General features: G+C 36.0%; 1 protein-coding gene across 42 annotated transcripts in view; it reads right to left on the reverse strand.

Moving 5' to 3' along the window:
* Positions 1-14,702, reverse strand: part of SP100 (SP100 nuclear antigen) — a 92,972-nt gene that overhangs the window by 16,339 nt on the left and 61,931 nt on the right. For 16 of the 42 annotated variants that reach the window (XM_082690758.1, XM_082690751.1, XM_082690791.1 and 13 more), the window contains 3 exons: positions 7,794-7,838; positions 2,915-2,986; positions 381-428 (listed from right to left, as the gene is read on the reverse strand). In XM_082690758.1, the coding sequence (XP_082546884.1) occupies positions 381-428; positions 2,915-2,986; positions 7,794-7,838 (165 nt within the window). The remainder of the gene's footprint in view (positions 1-380; positions 429-2,914; positions 2,987-7,793; positions 7,839-14,702) is intronic. The other 26 variants (XM_082690776.1, XM_082690775.1, XM_082690769.1 and 23 more) reach the window with 3 other exon arrangements.

Below are 14,702 nucleotides of genomic sequence, written 5' to 3' on the forward strand. Positions count from 1 at the left end.
ATTGCCACCTAGGGTCCCCCTTGATGGGCAACCTGTGGCTCTCTATGTGGGCAAGAGGACGGTCAGTTAAATATCATGAAAGTCATATCTTTTATATTTTTCCTTATATTTCCTTCCTCAGAAGTTATCAGTGTAGTAATAGAAGCCCTCTACATGTCCAAGAAGGCCTGGGGTCTCTCAGATCAACTGGCTAATCAATGGAATGGGTATTATATCATCTTGTCTTGTTGTTGAAGTTAACCAAGGCCAATGACTATCCTAAAATTTGTTACTTATTCAAAAAGGCAATTAAGTAAACTGATTGATCACTCAAAACACAGAGTATAAAATAAGAATTTAGATACTTAATTATTAAAAGTATATTATTTACTTCCTTTTACCTCTTTTTCTGCCTCTTCTCAAAGACCTGGTGATGACTGGTTTTCTCCCTGAGAAAGTAAAAAAATAACACAAATGTCTCTTGTTTATAACATTACATTGCAAATGGTAGTGTTTTACAAAAATACCATTCAAATGTAACTTTTCAGAAGCCTGTCTAGTACTTGAAGAAATGTAGCAAATGTGTCAATGAATCAGGAGTCAGGAACTTTTTCCTGTAAACTAAGAGATAGTAAATACTTAAGGTACCTAATTGCTGTTGTGACTATTCAAATCTGCTGTTGTATTATGAAAGCATCTGTAGATAATATGGAAATGAAAGATGTGGCTGTATTCCAATGAAACTTTACTTACAAACAGCCAATTGGCTGTATTTGTCCTGTGGGCCATAGTTTGCTGAACCCTGGCCTAGACTTAGTTACAATGATACTTAACTGAGATTCATCCTATATTTCTTTTACTATTATCTCCAAATAAATTTGAAACAGTATTTTGTAGATTTCTGAAGCAACTTGGTGAGAAAAATAGTGAAATTAGACATCTACTAGGTGCTTCTTTTCTGTCAAGAACTATCCTTAGACCTTGCCTCTATTAACTTACTTCATCCTTAGAACAAATGATCAAACAGGAACTAATACTATCCCCACTTTTCAGATGAGAAAATCAATGCTTACAGAAAAGAAATACAGATTAAATGAAGATGCTGAAGATTTCCTTTAGTAAAGAGACGGAGATAAAAGGCAGTAATACAAGGTTTCAAGGGAGATTTCATGGGGGAATCTACAGGTCAGATAGCTTCCCCAAACCCTAAACCTGAAAGAAGATATTTGTGCTGAAAGTGGTGGCAAAAATGAGCAAGGATACCAAAACTAACTCAATTAAGGGGAATTTATAGAAATTGATGTCCAAGTTCTAAAAGGCACAGGGTTAGAGATGACTTTAAATACGTCCCAGAAGAATGTAGTATCTGATTTATCCAAAGAAAGAGTGAGTCATGTCCATGTGCATGTTTGGGTCTGTCATTATTCAGATGTTCTTGAATGTTGGGGTCAGAGACACACACTTGATGCTTTTTCTATCTAAAGGTCTGTGCCCATGGCTGGCATCCTGGGGTACTAATTTGGATAGTTCAGATCCCAGGAGAAAAATCTCCAGATACTCAACTATAACTCATCTTTCCTTTAAATAGATTATGATCAGGTGAGGCTGGAAAGGTTTTTTTTTTCTTCAACCAATCACAAAAAGCCTTCATTTGTGGGGCCTTTGCTATAACAAATAGCCAAAGGTTTTTTTAAAATCTCAAGATAAAAATGGACCCATGAGATGTTTATTGAGGAGTCCTATTCTGAGAGGAATCACATCCCAAGGTCAAGCATGTTCTACCCTACAAAGTATTACCTTAGGAAGTTTATCAAGATATTATGAAGGTATACTGAGAGAAGGGCTTCCCAAACCTGCATAAAAGAATCACCAGCATGGCTATTAGTACTAAAGACTCAAGACATGTAAAATAGGGAACATGTAGACTACAAATAAATAGATGAAGCTTTTTTAAAAAATTTCTCTGCACTGATGAGTTCCAAAGAACATGACTGTGCCAAGTAAGGTAGTTAGTATGATTGCCAGGTGTAAAAAGTCATCCATGTAAGTGTGGCTTTCTGTGGAACACCCCTCTCCTGTCACTCATGGTGCTGAAGTGATAGGTATACCCAAGAAAACTAGCCAGTCTTGGTTCACTCTCCCAACCTTCCTCCCTCCTTACTGCCACCCCTCTCTTTGCCTGCAAGGGTCAAGGCCCACTGTCCCATGAGAAGATACCCGGGCCCTCTCTGCTTTCTCCTTGCTTTCTCTGTCCTCTCCTTTCTCAATGAGGTAGCCAAACTTATACTCCAGCTAGCCCTGGTCATAATCTGAGTCTGTTGAGCAGTAGCCATTATTGGCAAACATACATTCTCTTGCTCTCAGTTTCTCTCTGTTTAAATCCTCTTGGGACTAGTGTGTGAGCTAGATTCTCCTTTCATCAAAACTGCAGGATACGAAGCTCTATATGAGGCTGAGATGGGCCTTGGAGGACAGTCAAGCTATTATTATTTATCTTACTTTATAGATGAGTAAACTGAGGCAGAAGAGGTAAATTGACACCCTCCCGTCCACACGATTACCTCAAGGTCATGGGACATGAGGAAGGACAGGTACATCACCTATGAATTACACTGTGTTTTCATGTCTAAAACTATGTCCAGTCCTGAAAGTTATCCATTCAGTGGAGGGAGCACTGCATTGTCACCAAGTGTCCTAGGTTCTGGTTGCAGATTCATCACAGAATTATTTTTGTGTGGTATTATCATCTTTCTCTCCATGTCACCTTTTGGAAATTGACTAAATCTGATATATTTCTCAACAGTACAGCTACATAAAGCAATAGGGAAGTAGGTTTGTTACTAAAAGCATAGAATAAAGCATGAGAATTTAGATGTTTAGCTACTGAAAATGGAAAATGTATGCTTTTTTTAAATTAATTTTTTTTTCTTTTTACCTTTTTGTTTGCCTCTGTTCCATAAGGCTCTGTTACTCAGAGTTTGGATTCTATGTCTGCCTCTCCTTCTCACTGAGAAAACAAAAATATAAAAATGATGCTGCTGACATGTTACTAAACAGCCGATGAGTCAATGAGGAACTCAAAGGAGAAATAAAAAGAAAACATATAGAAACAAATGGAAATGAAAACACAACAGGCCAGAATCCTTGGGACACAGCAAAAGCAATTTTAAGAGGGAAATATATAGTGATACAAGAATACCTCAGGGAACAAGAAATATCTCAAATACATGATCTAACCTTACATTTAATGGAACTAGAAAAAGCATAAATAAAGCCCAAGTTTAGCAGAAGGAAAGAAATATAAAGACCAGACCAAAATTAAATAAAATAGAAACCAAAAGAAAAGAAAATACCAATGAAGCAAAGAGCTAGTTCTTTGAAAAGATAAACAAAATTAATAAATCTTTAGCCAGACTCATCAAGAAAAAAGGAGGGAGGAAACAAAATCAGGAATGAAAGAGGGAAAATAAGAACCAACACCACAGAAGTGCAAAGGATTATAGAGACTGCTATGAAAAAATATATGCTAACACATTGGACAACCTACAAGAAATGGATAAATTCCTAGAAACATACAATCATCCAAAATTGAATTAGGAAGAAATAGAAAATCCAAACAGACCAATTATTAGTAATGGAATTAAATTGACAATCAAAAAATTCCCAACAACCAACAAAAATCCAGGACTAGATGGAGTCACAGGGGAATTCTACCAAACATTTGGAGAAGAGTTAATGCCTATTCTTCTCAAACTATTTAAAAAAAAAAAAAATAGAAGAGGAAGGAAAGCTTCCAGAACCATTGTATAAAACCAGCATTACCCTAATACCAAAACCAGACAAAGACGAAGACAAAGATGAAGGAGGAGGAAGACAAGGAAGAGGAGGAGGGGAAGGAGGAGAAGGATGAGAAGAAAGAAAAGAAGAAGAAGAAGAAGAAGAGGAGGAGGAGGAGGAGGAGGAAGAAAACAAAAGGAAAGAAAGTCAACTACAGGCCAGTATCCTTGATGAACAAAGAGGCAAAAATCCTTAACAAAATACTAGCAAACTGCATTCAACAATACACTAAAAGGATCACTCACCATGACCAAGTGGAATTTATTTTAGAAATGCAAGGATGATTCAGCATTTGCCAATCCATCAGTGTGATATACCACATCAACAGAATGAAGAATAAAAATCAATCTCTATGAAAATACCAACAACACTTTTCATAGAACTGGAAAAAATAATACTAGAATTTATATGGAACCACAAAAGACCCCAAATAGCCAAAGCAATCTTTTTTTTTTTTTTTAAAGATTTTATTTATTTATTTGACAGAGAGAGATCACAAGTAGGCAGAGAGGCAGGCAGAGAGAGAGGAAGGGAAGCAGGCTCCCTGCTGAGCAGAGAGCCCGATGCGGGACTCGATCCCAGGACCCTGAGATTATGACCTGAGCCGAAGGCAGCGGCTTAACCCACTGAGCCACCCAGGCGCCCCTAGCCAAAGCAATCTTGTGAAACAACAACAGAGTTGGAGACATCACATTCCCAGGTTTCAAAATCTATTACAAAGCTATAATAATTGCAAACAGTGTGGTATTGGCAAAGAAACAGACAACACAGATCAATGGAAAAGAATAGAGAGCCCAGAAATAAACTCACACTTTTGCTAAATTAACTTACGACAAAGGAGGAAAGAATATACAATGAGTAAAAGTCTCTTCAAGAAATGATGCTGGGAAAACTGGACAGCTACATGCAAAGGAATGAAATGGGACCACTTTCTTACAGTATATTCAAAAGTAAACTCAAAATGGATTAAAGACCTAAATGTGAGACCTGAAAGCATAAAATTCCTAGAGGAAAAGACAGGCACTAATATCTTTGCCACCAGCCTCAGGAACATTTTTTCGGGACCTGGCTCCTCAGGCAAGGGATATAAAAGCAAAATAAGCTATTGGATCTACACCAAAATAGAAACTTTTGCACAGAGAAGGAGAAACATCAACAAAATGAAAAGGCAACCTACTGAATGAGAGAAGATATTCACAAATGATATATCCAATAAGGGGTAAACATCCGAAATATTAAAGAACTTATACAACTCAATGTTTAAAAAATTGGTTGAAAATGGGTAGAGGATGTGAACATTTTTTCTTTTCTTTTCTTTTTTTTAAAGATTTTATTTATTTGTCAGAGAGAGAGACGGAGAGAGAGCGAGCACAGGCAGACAGAATGGCAGGCAGAGACAGAGGGAGAAGCAGGCTCCCTGCCGAGCAAGGAGCCCGATGCGGGACTCGATCCCAGGATGCTGGGATCATGACCTGAGCCGAAGGCAGCTGCTTAACCAAATGAGCCACCCAGGCGTCCCGTGAACATTTTTTCTAAAGAAAACCTACAGATGGCCAACAGACACATGGAAAGATGTTCAACATCATTAATCATCAGGGAAATTCAAATCCAAACCAAAAGGACAAGAAATAAAAAGTGTTGGTGAGGGTGTGGAGAAAAAAGCAACCCTTGCGCACTGTTGGTGGGAATGTAAACAGTGCAGCCACTGTGGAAAATAATATGGAGCTTCCTCAAAAAGTTAAAAATAGAAATACCATACAATCCAATAAATCTACTCCTGGGTATTCACCCAAAGAAAACAAAATACTAATTCAAAAAGATTTATGTTCCTATGTTTATTGCAGTATTATTTGCAATAGCCAAAATATGCAAGCAATTGAAGTGTTCATTGATAGATGAATGGATAAAGAAGATGTGGGGTGTGTGTGTGTGTGTGTGTGCATGTGTATGTGTGTGTGTGTGTGTGTGTGCATGCATGCGTGCTCACGCATGATGGAATATTACTCAACCATAAAAAGGATAAGTTCTTGCCATTTGTGACAACCTCGATGGACTTAGAAGGTGTTATGCTACATGAAATAAGTCAGATAGAGAAAGACAAACACTATTTAATTCCACTTATATGTGAAATATAAGATACAGCACAGATGAATAAACAAACAAACAAAAAGCAGAAACAGGTCAGTAAATACAGAGAACAAACTGATGCCAGAGAAGAGGAGGTGGGAAATGAGCAAAATGGGTGAAGGAGAGTGGGAGATATAGGCTTCCATTTATGGAATGGATAAGTCACAGGCACAAAAATTACAGCATAGCAAATACAGTCAAGTCTAGAGATGGTGACAGTTTGGGGAACCAGCTATACACCCACTGGGATCATGAGAAAGCACGATTCTCATGGGCTTCTCTGGGGAAGGGAGGAGGTCAGTTAGCTTTTCTTGAAAGATATTCTGTAAAGAAAGATGATTTGAATGGATGACATGGCCCTGGCAGGTATGTGGCAGAAGTGGTAGGCAATCAGCTGGAACTCCTGCGTTAGAGGAACTTCAGTGGAGAGAGTCTTTCTAAAGAGGGGTTCCTTAAAGAGCCCATAAACATGGCTCATGCATTCTCCATATGTTGGAGACATGAAGGACATAGCCCATAAGAGGGCTATTCCTGCTCCGTATGCCCGTCTCTCCCTCTTCTACAACTTGAACTAGCTAAAAGCACTGATACTGAGGAGGGTTAGACAAGAGTGTGGATAAGAGAAGAGGCTGGTCTCACCCAACTTCCTTACTGCATATCAGCTCAGGTTTCTTAATACTGAATGAGGGTAACACAGCTCCAGGGCTTACCTAAGACTTCATCTTGGGGCAGAAAGAGAACTATTTCAGAGAACAGTTTTGAAAAGGAGTTAGAAGGAACAAAATCAATTTGTGCTTAAACTACCAATTTCAACATTTTAACAAAACAGGTAAGACAGGTTTCACAAAAACTCAGAGGAACAAAATCTTGGACCCGGGTAAGTATAAGCTAAGAAATAACTTAGACAATACAGGCAAATATGAAGATAAAATGATAGAGATGCTAGAAATATATGTGTTCATTGTCTACTGCACAGACACAGTATGCTCTGCCTGAGTTTAGTTTAAATAACTGTGTCCCAGGCTTAGTTCTGAGGTGACACCAGGACTCTAGCTTCTGCTTAATTAATTCAAGTTCCCTGTTTCTCCTTGTTCTGTTGAGCGCTGTGTTCATTAGTTACAACAAACCTTTCTAACATTCTCTCCTGGTCCCTCATTTCCCATTCAGGGTTAGCTTGTCTCTGGCCATGTAGCTCCGTGCTTTATCCAGGTTCCAGCTCCTATTCTTGCCAAGGGTCTTAGGTGACAAGAGGCCAGGTTTGAGCCAATATGAGTCAGAGTTTTCCTCCAAATATGAAGAAGTCAGTGACTCTGGATAAAAACATGTAAGGCAAGTAGGCAGACTACTATTTGTCCCCCACAATCACTCTTTCTTCCATAGGAATAAAGTTACAGTTAAACCCATGGCTGCCTCACTACAGTTTATAGTTCCTGGCCTCAATGGCAGCTAGCTCTGGTCATAATACCAAGTTTTGGGCAACAGGATGTGAGCAAAAGACCTTGGATCTTTCCATTAAAAGAAATCAATAGGTGATTTCCTTGCCCATTTTTCTCCCCCTGGCTGGGAGACAATGGCAACCACACTAGCTCTTCTGGACCCAGAGACAGAAACCATGTGTTGAGGAAGGCAGTCTCTTCCTTCCATTTCTGGGTTGTTTGATGAAAGAGAAATAAATTATATGGTTTAAGCCACTGTATTTTGGGCTCTCACTGTTACAACAACTTAGCCTGTACTCTATACAGTCATTATTTATGAAATCCATTGAAGATTTCTGGGGTACAGGAAAGATGGGTCTAGCAGGAAGACCAGGGTTGCAGTAAGTACACAGACATGAATTCTCAGACTTTTACCTTTTTGGAGATTGCTTTTTTTATGTATATGTCTTCTCTTTCTTCCTTCAAACAGAAAAGAAAATAAGCTTAACATGTCAGTAAGCTTCAAATATTTTAAAGTCTTTATTCTACCTTTGTAGTGCTAAATCTCTGGCTACCAACACATCACCACACTGAAAACAAAAATAGCAACAAAAATAACTTACATTTATGCCAGTCATTTACAGTATATTTTTACCTACTTACGTGAGGTTTTCTCATTCACAATAAAGAAAACACAAAAGATAGCTGAAATCAGATAGGAGCTAACAGAGAAGAGGGGGAGTGTCACAGGGGTCAAGGAAAAGTAGATTTCAGAAATCACAAGTGTATGTCCAGGAATTTAGGGGTTTGCCTTGAAAAGCTGAAGCTATAACACATGTTTCTAACAGCTAGAACTTATGAAATAGAAAAAAAAATGGAAAAATGATGACAAATTTAGAAGGGATAAAAGAGATTATTTAAGGGCGATTTATAAAAGATGAACCAGGAAGTTTAGAAAAATTAAGAAAAATTAGAAAGAAAATAATCAATGGAAGATAGTCAACAAGTCAGCATATTTCCTAAAGAAGAAAATCAAAATAATAGAAGCGCTTTGATATAAATTCAAGAAAAAAGTTTCTGAAATAGAACAAAAAACTGACTATACTTAAGTACATATATTTCTGCCCTACAGCAGAAAAAATTGACTCCAAACTGTCAACCTTGATATATATTCCAACAAATTTACTGGACTTTAAAGATAAAGAAAAAAATGGAATGGGCAACCTAGATAAAAAATGTTAAGTCATTTTCAAGGGAGGGGGATCTTGCTATAGAATTTTCTTTAGTAACAAACACCTAATGTCACAAGAAAGTGGAGAAAAATCTACAAGATGCTTCTAGAAATAGCGAGTAAATTATTTTTCACATATAAAAAATAAAACCAAATACTTTTGAACAGGAAAATTCTGGAACTTTTGTTCCTATGAATAATTATTGAGAAAACCACTTGAGAATCCACCTCAGCAAACCAAGATAAACTGGAAAAATTTTGGCAAAAAGGATTAAAATAAAAGTGGGGATGAGGTCACAGAGCGGGATATTAAACATACATGCGCTGACAATATAGAAATGGTATAATAAAAAAATGTGTAAGGAAGAGGGAAATATGGGTGGTAGAGCAAGATCATTGTCTGTTGGACTCATGGCATGTTATTTGGACAAATCAAGGAGGGATGTCAAGCACATTTAAGAGTTGAAAGATACATATAAAGGTAACATCATGATGGATCTATAGAGTATAATGCTCAGTGAAATAAATCAAAGACAAGGGTGCCTGGGTGGCTCAGTGGGTTAAACCTCTGCCGTTGGCTCAGGTCCTGACCTCAGGGTCTTGGGATCGAGCCCCACATTGAGCTCTCTGCTCAGCAGGGAGACTGCTTCTTCCTTCTCTCTGCCTGCCTCTCTGCCTACTTGTGATCTCTATCCGTCAAATAAATAAATAAAGTATTTTTAAAAAAATCAAAGACAAATGCCATATGATTTCACTCATTTGTGGAATTTAAACAAAACAAATGAGCAAAGAAAAAAAGAGACAAATCAAAAACTGACTCTTAAAAACAGAGAACAAACTGATAGTTTCCAAAGAAGAGGTGTGTGGGGGAGATGGGTAAATTAGGTGAAGGGGATTACGAGTACATGTATCATAATGAGCACTGAATAATGTATAGAATTGTTGAATCACTATATTGTACACCTGAAACTAATGTAACAGTGTCTGTTAACTATCCTGAAATTAAAATTTAAAAAAAAAAAAAAAACCTATTCGACACCAAAAACAAAAAAAATAACATTATGACCTAAACTTGGGTGGGAAAGGAAAGAGTGGACAAAGAAATAGGACACATGCTAAATTTATCAATTTGGGGGGGTAAGAAATTAATGGGTACTAGCTAAAGAGGGAGTATATAAAAGTAATTCTAAGAGTAATCACTAGATCAAAAATACAAACATTTGTAAATATCAGAAGTACACACTTACTCATAACCAGTGAAAATATGAGAAATGAGTACAATTCAACCATTCATTTCTTTTAAAAGGGAAAGATCCAGAAGTGGCTCATATTTCTTCAGCTCTGAGGCCATTGTCGAAGTTCAAGAACTTCGTCACAAGGCTAGCCTCAGGGAAGACTGAGAGGTTTAGTCTAGCTAGGTTGTCATGTGCCCAAATATAACCCCTGGAACAGAAATGCAAACCTTCCTATTAGAAGTACATACATGCACATGAATGCATAGAAGTCAGAATACAGAGTGTTGACATTTTCAATATCCAAGACACACTAGAATATGTAATAAAAATTAGTATGACACAAACAAGACCATGCATTTTGGTTTTATCTATAAAAGTAAATGGACATAACTCACTTATTAAAATAAAGATTTTGAGATTGAATTACAGAGTAAACTCCAACTTTTTTTTTTTTTTTTTTTTTAGATCTTCTAATTTATTTGTCAGAGAGAGACCACAAGCAGGGAGGGGGAGGAACAGGCTGAGAAAGAAGCAGGCTCCCTGCTGAGCAAGGAACCTGATGTGAGGCTCCACCCCAGGACCCTGGGATCGTGACCTGAGGCAAAGGCAGATGCCCAAACGACTGAGCCAGCCAAGTGCCCCTAAACTCCAACTTTTAATCCTATACAGAAGACTTACGGAAAAAGATACTTTACAAATATTGAAAATAAATGTATAGGCAAAAGTATATTCAACATACATCAACAAAAAGAAACCAGGGGGTCATGGTCTGAATATCAAAAGAAATGTAATTCAGACCAAAAAGTTTTAAGCCAGTAGTAATTATGGGAGATACAATGAAAAATAGATAGCAACCACTCCTAGTAGCAACTTTATTTTTACCACCCCAGTCTATGAGAGGTCAAGTGCACAAAACGAAGAGGCCCAATTAATACATTTAACAAGGTGGATATGATTAATTCATATTCAACTCCATGTCCAAAAAATAGAGAATGCACATTTCTTCCCACTTGGGGCAAAGAGGAAATATAAATCCAAATGGTAGACTATCTAGCAAATAACGATAAATTATTTCCAATGGGAAACTATGCATTATCTAATTTTAAAAAACACTAATTTTAAAAAGAATGAAAAAAAATGCATAGTCTTCATTATTCATGGAGTACATATCTGTGAACTCACCCACTTGCTAAAAGTTACCTTTTTAACCCCCAAATCGATACTCATGGCACCTTCACGGTCACTCATAGACATGGGCAGAGCAGTGGATCATTCAAGTCACTGATGGGACATTTATTCAGTGCTTTCATTGGTGATTGTGTGTTTAAAATAGTAGTAGTGCTGATGTGCTACGTCATATTCCTAAGCACAAAAAGCTTGTGATGTGCTCTATGGAGAAAATCTGTGTTAGATAAGCTTTATTCAGGCATGCGTTCTAGTGCTGTTGGCTATGAGTTCAACATTTATGAATTATATACATTAAATAAGATATCTTTAAATAGAAGCATTCACAAAAATACTCACAAAAAAGGGTATGTATTGATTAGTATGTTGTGGCCAGAGGTTCACAGGAACATAACCCTATACTTCCTTTAGAACCAATGGTTCAAAGTTAGCAAATTCTGTGTTTGGGTGACTTTATAGAACGTATCTACTTTGAATAGTGAAAATTGGCTGTATATGTACATCTATATGGATATGTAAATATGAGTACACAAGCAATGTGTTTTCAGAGTCCATCCACTTTTTTTCATTGTTTTTTATTTTAAATTGTACTTTTCTCTTTTTTTTTTCTTCAAGTATTTTGCTTTTTATTCTCAGAATTTATATTTGGTCCTTTTTAAATAATTTCTATTTATTGATTGATATTTGCTATTTGGTGAGAAATCTTTTCTAACTTCTTATGTGGCTTTGTTAAACACGTTTAAAATAATTGATTTAAAGTCTTTTGTCTAGTAATTCCAGTGTCTAGTCTTCCTCACGTACAGTTTCTATGTTTCCTGAGTACGAAGCCATACTTTGTTGCTTGTTTTGTCAAGTAATTTTTTCTTAAAAACCTAATATCTTAAATAATATGTGATAACTCTGGAGATCAGATTATCAGATTATTTTCCCAAAGTTTTTTGTCATTGCTGTTTGTTGTTATTCCCGTTGGTGTTTGTTGTTTATTTAGCACTTTTTTTCTGAATGAATTCTGTAAAGTCTGTGTATTTTGCCGTGTGATTCCTGAAGTTTCAGCTCAGTTTAGTGGTGAATTAATGACTGGAAGGAGATTTCCCTAAAGAGCTGGAAGTGATAAGCCTCCCAGTATTTGCCAAGGGTCTAGAAATGCCTGTGTTGATGCATGCCTTCAATGCACAACTAGACAGTTGACGATTGCATCCTCGCTGTCACTTCCTGCTTGCACAGGGCCTCCTGGTTAGGCAGAGGTGACAGGTGAGGGCTATTTTAGGTCTTTCCTGAGCCTGGGCCCAGCCCTGGGTATCCTAGACCTTTGTGTGGCCTTCCAGATGGCCAGGAATATTGAGGAGTTCTAGATATACATATCGATGTATCTATATTTATGTACTATATATAACATATAACATACTTATATGTATAAAAGTATATATTATACTACAATGCTATATATGAAATACTACATATTTATGTATAATAAATAAGCTATATATGTATGTTTATATGTATAAAATACAGTTTTATAACTTTATGTTTTTTACATAATTATGTATTATATAAATATAATATTTTTAAAGTTTATACATTTACATATTACATATTATATAATTTATAGAAATGTAGAAAAGACTCTGGCCCCCTGCTCCCATTCTCTTGCAGCTGACTTGTTTATACCTCATTTTTCTCCCGCATCAGGAGGCGGCAAGGGGTGTTAAAGACCTGATAACTGTAAGACAAAGAAACTGGTTTTTCTAGGCAGGCAGAGAGAAAACAACTATTTGCATTTTATTATCAAGAAGAGACCAAAAATTGAGAATACTTTGTCTTTTGAACAGAGTGAAAACCGACTTTTTATTTTATACCCGTGTCTTTAAAATATATTTATTTTAATTTTAGTTTATCCTGACCACACCTAAAATTTGTTTCCAAAGATTTTTCTTTACAAACTTTTTTTTGCATTTAGATTTTATCCTAAGCCATTTTTTAAATATAACCACCTCATTTAGGACAAAATTACCTTTTTTTACCTTTAACAAAAATGTATTTCCATTTTTCATTTTTTTATATATCTCCTACTTTTTTACATAGAGAGTTGTGTCCCTTATTTCCATCTGACTTACAGTTGGTAGAATTTTTCACCTTTAGAAATTTTAATTTTCAGTGAAGACCAAAGAGTAACCAATTGTGAACTGTTACACCAGAATTCTTGAATGGCAAATTTGTGAATCAGTTAAGCACAAAACATGTTTACCAATAGATTTAAATATCCTTAGTTCTTTGTAGTAAGTTAAAAGCATAAACCTATGTCCAGTAATCAATGTTTTAGCACTTTATCCCATTTGGAAAAGACCTAGATGTTCAACAAATTTTATTTCATTTATTATTTAAGCAAAACTTTAAAGTTTCGGGTTACCAAAGATTTTGAAAGTTATCTGAACAATTACCCATGAAAACGTTGAGACAAACAATTAACTATCAGTTTAGTCATCTTTTTGTTAACAGATTTCAACAGAGATAATATGAATTTATTTGGCCTTCAGCAAACCTCAGTAGAATAAGTTTTACATTTAATGCTGATAACTTTAAAGACATGTCTATCTTAATGAAACCAACAAACTTAACTTAGTTTAAATACTGATTGAGGTTCCACTTGGGCCCACCCTGTGTTCAATTTTTACCTGAGACACTGGGGTCTGTAAAAGTTACAGAACAGAGCGAATAAGAGTCCAAGTAGACCATATAGCAATTGGAATTGGTTTTCCTTTAGCAGGCAAAAGTTTTAACTCCTGTCCTACTTTTTCCCATGTCTGTAAATCTAAAGTCCCTAATATAGGGAATTAGGAGCAGTGTTCTTTAATTACCTTTAAAAGCTCCAAAAGTTTGCCCTTGCTGACTTCTGCTTTTCCCACCTTAGGAGCCATCTCAATAAACATACTTAAGGATGATAGTCCTTTGTGCTCTTAATATTACCCGTATCCTGCGATATATTACCCATACCCACAATTCAGCAGCGGGAAAAAGGCAGGGCTGTGTAGAACTCATGTTGGGGCTTCTTCTCCTGTTTCATTTCTCTTCTCTCATGTCCCCATTCAGGCGCCAGTTGCCGCCTCCGGATGGCAGTCCCTGATTTAAGCATGTACTTTAAAGCTTCTAAGGTTTTAACAAACTTCCCCAATACTTAAATCATGAACAAAGTCTTGTTGACTAATTAGGCTTACTTGTTTTAGTATATAACACTCTAGTTCTAACTCTTAAAATGTTAGGTATCACAAAATAACTTAGTTTCCTTGTCTAATTGTATCATAGTACTCTCCTATCAAATCATTAACAATGTCCATTTCTAAGTTTTTTTGTCATTTCTAATCATTTTTATTCTCTTATAAAATAAGTAATATTTTAAGCAGTACATTATTCTAAGGGATGGTTATATCATATTTAATTATATGTAATTGTCATATTCTGTATCTATTTTATTTATAATTTTTATGTATTTGCACATATGACACATTCATATTTATATATTATATATTCTGTTTATCTATATAAATACATTTCTATGTTATATATATTTTTATATTATATATATGTATGTAATTTAAATTATTTATTTGTAAATAAGCAAAACACATGAAATGTACACTTACATACATGTTGGTGTGTAATATGTGTGTTTCCAGAATTTGCCGATTTCTGAACACC

This window comes from Mustela nivalis, assembly GCF_964662115.1.
Source record: "Mustela nivalis genome assembly, chromosome: 11".
Taxonomy (NCBI): domain Eukaryota; kingdom Metazoa; phylum Chordata; class Mammalia; order Carnivora; family Mustelidae; genus Mustela; species Mustela nivalis.